General features: G+C 57.1%; 2 protein-coding genes across 5 annotated transcripts in view; one reads left to right on the top strand and one right to left on the bottom strand.

Moving 5' to 3' along the window:
* BSDC1 (BSD domain containing 1) overlaps positions 1–4,791 on the top strand; it is a 29,225-nt gene extending 24,434 nt beyond the window's left edge. The window contains exons 10-12 of one of the 3 annotated variants that reach the window (XR_335932.2): positions 1,479–1,582; positions 2,898–3,397; positions 4,349–4,791. Coding sequence is in view for 2 of the 3 variants with exons in the window: in XM_006158109.2 (XP_006158171.1) it covers positions 1,479–1,582; positions 2,898–2,930 (137 nt within the window). In the remaining variant the exon portion in view is untranslated. Of the gene's footprint in view, positions 1–1,478; positions 1,583–2,897 lie in introns of all 3 variants that reach the window. The other 2 variants (XM_006158109.2, XM_006158110.2) reach the window with 2 other exon arrangements.
* On the bottom strand, positions 4,472–6,754 carry TSSK3 (testis specific serine kinase 3). 2 transcript variants are annotated; one of them, XM_006158106.3, is made up of 3 exons: positions 6,516–6,754; positions 6,247–6,306; positions 4,472–5,616 (listed from the first exon to the last, which is right to left on the bottom strand). In XM_006158106.3, the coding sequence occupies exons 1-3, from the start codon at positions 6,658–6,660 to the stop codon at positions 4,955–4,957; spliced, it is 867 nt and encodes a 288-aa protein (XP_006158168.1). In that variant the 5' UTR covers positions 6,661–6,754; the 3' UTR covers positions 4,472–4,954. The 2 variants fall into 2 exon arrangements, with proteins under 2 accessions (XP_006158168.1, XP_006158169.1); XM_006158107.3 differs by lacking the exon at positions 6,247–6,306 and having other exon boundaries at positions 6,516–6,753.
* Between the last annotated feature and the right edge of the window lie 45 nt (positions 6,755–6,799).

Consider the following 6,799-nt stretch of genomic DNA (forward strand, 5'->3'; position numbering starts at 1 on the left):
TGGGGCCCGGGCCCCCCCCGGGGGGGGGGGGGGTGGAGTGATTTCTCGCGCTCTGTCTATCCCTCTCCAGCAAGCTCACGTGCTCTATAGCAAAAATCTCTCTCTAAAAAAATAATAATAAATAATAAAATTAAATAAGTAATCCTTTTTTAAAAATTACTGCAAAGTCATACAAGAACTCATCCTTCAGCGGGATCTCCACACTGCAATCCCTTCTCCTCCATTCTCTTCCTGGGATTTTGGGCTCGCCCACTCACACACCCATGTGAGTTTCAAGCTTCTGGGTCCAGGACCTGAACCACAGTTGGCCACATGGGAGTCCAGTGCCTTCACCACTACGTCACCTTCTAGCCCCGAGCATGTTGTTTTTAAAGGGATTGGTGCTGTATATATATGTTAAAGGGACCGTTGCTGTCATTTGCTTCTTAGTGATAACTTTTACATGGCTGTCGTAGCATCGCGGGAGTCCTCAGAGTCACCCAGAGTAGGAGTTGGGACACTGTGTAGGGTCAGAGTGGAAATAGGTTAGGGGTCTTCACAGTCTGTTGGAACTACTCAGCTCTCCTGCAGAAGACAACCCCAGGTAATATGGAAGTACGTGGACGTGGCTGCGTTCCAGCTCTATTTCCAGAAGCAGGCAGGAGGCCGGACTTGGCCCAGGCGCCACAGTCTGTCAAGCCGTTTACAGAAGGGGCCTGTGAATGTTTTCGAGTGCAGCTGTGTTCTAGACCCTGCTTCGAGGAGCCGACAGTCTCTCTCCTCTACTAGTCGACAATAAGCAAATTAAGTCTGTCGTGTGACCTGCTAGAAAGTGAGAAGCACAGCGGAACAGTGAGCTGCTGGAGCAGAGGGAAGCCAGTGGACTGCATTGAAAGTAGGGTGGTCAGCGTCCGCCACATTGAGGAGGTGAGAATTGAGCCATGCTGAGGAGTGAGGAGTGGACCTCGAGGCTGAGGAAGAGAGTCCCAGGTCTAGGGAACAGCCCCATGCAAAGGCCCTGAGGTCGGAGGTGCCTGGGGTGCTCCAGGAGGAGCATGATCAGTGCCGGCAAGATGGAGGGAGGGAGAAGAGGTCCGCGACTTCAGGCTGTCTGTGCTGTCTGACTTCAGAGTTTCAGCCTGCTTCGCCATGGGTGCAAAGTTCTGCCTCCCTGTAAAAGCCACACGGTGTCCCAGTGTGTAACCGGGCCATTGTATTGATTGTGTGTCCTGATTCCCTCTCAGTGGACTTTCGGGTTGTGTCTAAGTTGTCATTATAACAAGACTACGGTGACCATCACTTGGGGCTAAATTTTTGGCTGAATTCAAAATTTTTCCTTAGACTAGATTCTAAAAGTAGGATTGCTGAGCAGAGTGAAAACCGACTACAGAGACTCGTGAAGTGGGTTTGTCAGGTCAGTTCGGAGTACTGTCACCCCGGCCACCTCCCTGGGACCCCTTTCCTGCCCCTCCTGCCTTTCACACCTCTCCTGGTTCCAGGCTCCAGCACGGACATCAGTGAGGACTGGGAGAAGGACTTTGACTTGGACATGACCGAAGAAGAAGTGCAGATGGCACTTTCCAAAGTGGATGCGTCTGGTGAGGTGAGTGGGCCGGGCTGGCTAGGGATGCTAGGGCCCAGCTGCCCCTCAGGGTGGCCCCTGCTCCTGGCTGAGGTGGCGGCACGCTGCAGGACGGCGACTGGGGCCTCCCACTCCGGTGCAGGACCCGCTCAGCAGCAGCCTGCTTTGCCTCGGGACCAGGGCGATGAAGGGAGGGCTCTGGACCTTTCTGTCAGAGTTACCTGAGGGAAATGCAGATACTGTACCCTGGCCTTAGAGACCAAAGACCAGTGTGAACAAGGGCACTCGCTTAACCTGAGCCTCGGCTTCCTCACCTAACCGTGGACTTGATCACGGAAGGCCCAGCTTACAGGCTAGAATGAGGTGACACATGGACGTGTTAGGTCCTGCGTGGGATGTGGGAGCCACAGAGACACAGCACAGCACCCCCACGGCAAGACGGGCACCCCGGGCCTTAGTAGACATTAGGCTGCACACCCAAGGCCCGTTCCAGTTACTGAGCTCAGAGGCCTTGCTCCTATTCCACCGCCTCCCAGAACCAAGAGTGGGTCATTTGGAATGACCGCTGGAACGGCCTGATGCCCTCGCGGCTGACAGTGACTCCCGGGGCTGCAGTCCAGCGCCCCGTCACTGCTGCGTGAGCCATGGGCTCCTGCGTCTGCTGCAGTCATGGCTGCGCTGAAAGGTGGACAGATCAGAGGGAGAAGGGCCTCACTCACTTCCTGGGAAAGAAGCCTTGGGACAGGTAGGACCTGTGGCCTTACCGTGCCCAGGGCAGAGAAGGCCCATGGGACCCCGTCCTGCCATGGGGGCTTGCCGCCCTGTGTGTTGGCAGCCCTCCTGATGTGCAGTGTACCTGAGCAGTCACGTTAGAACCCGGCACCCCGGGCTTATCTGACAGTGGGACCAGAGGGGAGACGAGGCAGAAGGAAGTTCCCTGGGGATTCTGAGCTGGCAGTCGGGGCGGGAGTCCCTGGTGAAGACCCAGCCACCCCTGCTTGTCTCACTGCCCTCTCAAGTTCTCTACCTCTCGAGCCGCAGCCACCCCAGAGACAGTCCCCCAGGGACCCACTCGCTTTCGGCTCCAGGGCTGGCTGCTGAAGCGTTTCCTTTGGATCTGAAACAGAGCAGCAGGCCCACCCCTCAGGCAGAGGGCCACTCTGCTCTCCAGACATTCCTTCAGACCAGGGGTTCACTCTGAGCCGAGGGGCTGCTGGGGGAGAAGGGCTAACCATTCAGAAATGGAGGCAGCTCTGCTCAGCAAGGGGAGGAGGGGCCTGGGCTTGACTGTGGAGTAAATGTGTCTGTGCTCTCCGTTGTCCCCTCCTGTCTGCAGCTGGAAGATGTGGAGTGGGAGGACTGGGAATGAGGGGAGCCAGCACGAGCAGTCCCCCCACTCTCGGCCCCCACCTTCCTCGCTCGGCTCAGCGTGGCCCCGGAACACCCTGTGAGAATGTTCCCAGTGGCCTCCGCCAACCAGAGCTCTGGTCATAGATCTGCGTGCTCCCTGCTGGCCCTCTGGCCTCCGCTCATACCTGCCCAGATCCTAGCCAGGAGCTCTGACTTGTGCCAACCGCAGATGACCGAAGGGGGAAGAGACTTGCCCTTCACCAGAGAGCCTACATTTCTCTGCTGAAAACTCAGTTCCAAGGACTCTTTTGGGACACCCTGAGGGATACCTGTAGCCCTTCTGCCTGTGTCGATGGAAGTTAAACAGACTGCCAGTGTCTCGAAGGAAGCCAAGACCACACGCTGTCCCCTGTAAGCAGGCAGGAAGGCCACGCCACCTGCCTTTGGCTACAGGAGGACAGGAACACGTTGGTCCCATCTCAGTGGGTAAGAGGCAGTCATCTCTGGGAAGTTTGCCTCTCTTGGGAACCCCCTTCCAGGCGTTTTCCATTCCTGGAAAAGTCCCTCCAGGCTCAGAATCCGGAGACCAATCCCTGACCCGCCGCCTTCCTTTCTCCAGCCCATGCTGGTGTGTCCCATGCCCTGCCAGGACTCTTTCATGTCAGATACACCCAAGTCCTTAGCCCAGCTGTGCCCCCGCGAGAGACTGCTCGTGCATTTCTCTCCTCCCCGAGAGGGGAGGGCACTTCAGGCCCTTCCTGCCTTGCCTGGCAGGTGCCTTGTCCGGCCAGCTATCCTCAACGCCCCCGTAGCTTAGGGCCCAAGCCGGTGGTACGGAGCAGTGAGCAGAGCCAGGTACTTACAACTCCATCAGCCCGGCGCCTCCCCTCTGCCCTCCTGCTTCTCGAAAGGATGTGCCAGGGGCGGACTGCCGGAGACTCCGGAGGCTTCTGCAAAAGCCCTGCTTCCTGCAGACAGACCACCCTCGGTGGCTCCCGCCCTCCGCTCTGGAAAAGCCGCACCTCTCTTGTGGGACTGAGGGGCTGCAGGGATCCCTGGAGACCCTGGTGCTTCGCGCTGCTGCTCTGGTGATGCTTGTACATAATCTGTTGTGCTCACCGGGGATTGAAAGGAGTCGTGGTCAGGAACACTGGGAGAGTGGTGGTCCCTTCCACTTCAGACCTTCAGGGAGGGGCGGGACGGAGAGAACGCTGAGTCTTTTCCATGGGATGGGTTTTCCTCTTTGTAATGATTTTAGTTTAGTTAATCTTTTGGTTGTTTGTGCAATATTATATATTTTAAATTATAATGCATCTCCCCAGAGTATTTTGTAGTTGGGAAACAAAAAAAGAAAAAAAGGGGAAAAAGATTCTAACAGCTGTTAGTTTTGTAATTAAAAAGGAAAGAGAAAAGAACTTTGTCCTGAATCTCTTACAGACTTGCCGATAACAGGACTAAAGAGATTCAGCAGAAACTGGAAGGCGTCTGGGGACCATTTTTCCCCCAGGGCGGCTGGGGGTTGCGGGCGCAGGACAGTGCGATACGCTGAGGGCTTTCCACTTAGCTGCACGGGTACAGCCCGGGCCCCAAGAAGTCCCCTTGCCCTCCTCCCAGGCTCAGCTTGGCCTTTGGGGCGAGGAAGGGACAGGGCCCTCAACGAGCCTGTCACCCCGAAAAGGAGTCAGGAGGCATTTCTGCATTCCCGACGCGCCTGCTTTTATTCGGAAAGGAAGTTGCAACTGCAGTGGTTCCTGCTGCTCATGGTCACGTCTGTCCTCTCCTCTCCAACCCCTGTGTGTATGATGCTGGGGTCTCTCTCAGCTTTAAACACCTGTATGAAAATCACTTGTCAGCCGTAATAAAAGGGAAGTCTGAGTGAGGCCCTTTGTTCCATGAAGATCTTTAAGGGGAGGAGTAGTCAGGCTGGGAGGGTGTGGGAAAGCAGGGGCGACAACTGAAAGTGCAAATACATGTCACCGGCTTAGAAGCGCCTTTGGAGTTTGCTCTCCCTGCTTTATTGGGAACGACTTGCCACTGTGCTTATCAAGTGCTTGCTAGCCACGGATGCCAACTAACTTCTTCAATGGAAGGCCGCAGGGTCATGTCAGGTTCCAGGAGCTGCTTGAGCAGGTCCTGGCATTCGGCTGAGATGCCCAGAGAAGTGGGGAAGGATACCCCCTTCTGCTGCTGCCACAGCATCTTGGGGATGTCTGTGTCGTCGAAAGGAAGGCTGGCACAGAGCATGACGTAGAGGACCACGCCCATGCTCCAGACGTCACCCTTCTTGCTGTCGTGGGGGATGCCCCGCAGCACCTCGGGGGCGGCATAGGCTGTGCTGCCGCAGAAGGTCTGGCTCAGCTCGCAGCGGGACTTGGGCAGCACCTTGGCGAAGCCGAAGTCAGTCAGCTTCAGGTTGAAGCCCTGCAGCAAGGCGTTCTCACACTTGAGGTCGCGGTGGGCCACGCCACAGCCGTGGCAGTACCGGATGGCCTCGACCATCTGGCGGAAGAGGGCCTTGGCCTGGCTCTCGGGCAGTGGCCCCCCGTTAAGCACGCAGTCAAAGACGTCTCCTCCCTCGGCCAGCTCCATCACCAGGAAGATCTTCCCGTCGGCAGACTCCAGCAGCTCGTGCACCCGGATGATGTTCTTGTGGTCCAGGGTACGGACGATCTGGAGCTCCCGAGGCAGGAATCTCTGGATAAACTCTGAGTGAACAAAGGGGAGAGATTGGGTCTCGCAATCAGAAGGGCCCACCTCGGGGACCAGCAGTTGGTGTGATGGCTATGTCGCTGAACTCCCATGTAGTCAACTGCGGTTCAAGTCCCAGAACCACTGGCTTAAACTCACGTGGGGCGCATGTGCATGCGTGCCCAAGATCCCAAGAGGAGAATGGAGGAGAAGGGATTGTGGTGTGGCCTCCCCCCCCCCAGGGGGGGTGATTTCTTGCTTTCTGTCTCTGTTATCTCTTTCTGGTGAGTGCACACGCCCTATAGCAAAAAACCTCTCAAAAAAAAAAAAAAAGCAGGGCTCGCCTCCTCCTCTGTCATGCCTTCCAGCTTCTGCGGCCTTGGCCTTGGCTCCCTGAGTGCCTCAGCGTGAGCCACCTGCATGCTGCGAGAGTCGCCCCTCCCGCTAACGCTGGTACTGTGTTCCCTGGGAAAGCTGTTTCCTGCCCACTCGGGACTGTGGCGAGCAGCCTGAGACCACTGAGCCAAGGTGCTTGGGACCTTTAGGCCAAGCCACTGCATCTCGCTTCCAGGGCCTGCTCTGCCCACTCTTCTGCCCTGTGCCCTAGGCCACATGAACCCGGCTTCCTTTCTCCCATCTCCACCTGCCTTGGAACCAGCTCCTGCCCTCTGCTAGTCCTGGCTGTGTCCTCGCTGCCAGTCTCTGTCCTGAAAAAGACGCCGGACCCGCTTGGGTTCTGCCTGTGAGGGTACCTTCCACCTCATACCACTTGAACCCTGGCTTCTGGGAGGTGTGGTGCAGGGCCTCCAAGCCTCCAACCCACCTACCCCAGAGCCCGAGTCTGGCTGGTTTCCTTCCAGCCCCAAGAGGGGCAATGACCCCACAGCCAGCCCACCCTGCCTCCGGCCCCGCTCACCTTCCGGCCCTCCCATCTTGTCTATAATTTTAATTGCCACTTTTCTCTGGTGTTTTTTGGAAAATGCTTCTTTGACTTTTGAGTAGGTCCCTTCCCCAATGGTCTTGCCCAGCTGGTACCCATTGGAGAGCAGAAAGTCCTCCATGCTGTCTAGCGCCTCCTTCCTTCCTCTCCCCTCTCAGCTCATGCTGCCTCCGGGAGGCAGCTCTACTCCACCATCGCCCTCGGCCCGCGCCTTTTCCCCCCGCCGATTTCATCCGCAGCCGCCCCCGCGCCCGAGCATT

This window comes from Tupaia chinensis, unplaced genomic scaffold (assembly GCF_000334495.1).
Source record: "Tupaia chinensis unplaced genomic scaffold, TupChi_1.0 Scaffold000573_1, whole genome shotgun sequence".
NCBI lineage: Eukaryota > Metazoa > Chordata > Mammalia > Scandentia > Tupaiidae > Tupaia > Tupaia belangeri.

What these genes read in the sequence shown, in the direction of transcription:
- TSSK3 (XM_006158106.3), bottom strand. Translation starts at nt 6,660, where the DNA reads ATGGAGGACTTTCTGCTCTCCAATGGGTACCAGCTGGGCAAGACCATT. An exon ending in CAAGATGGGAGGGCCGGAAG is followed by an intron (nt 6,307 to 6,515) that starts GTGAGCGGGGCC and finishes CGTCTTTTTCAG; the next exon opens with GACAGAGACTGGCAGCGAGG. An exon ending in GGGCAGGAGCTGGTTCCAAG is followed by an intron (nt 5,617 to 6,246) that starts GCAGGTGGAGAT and finishes TTGTTCACTCAG; the next exon opens with AGTTTATCCAGAGATTCCTG.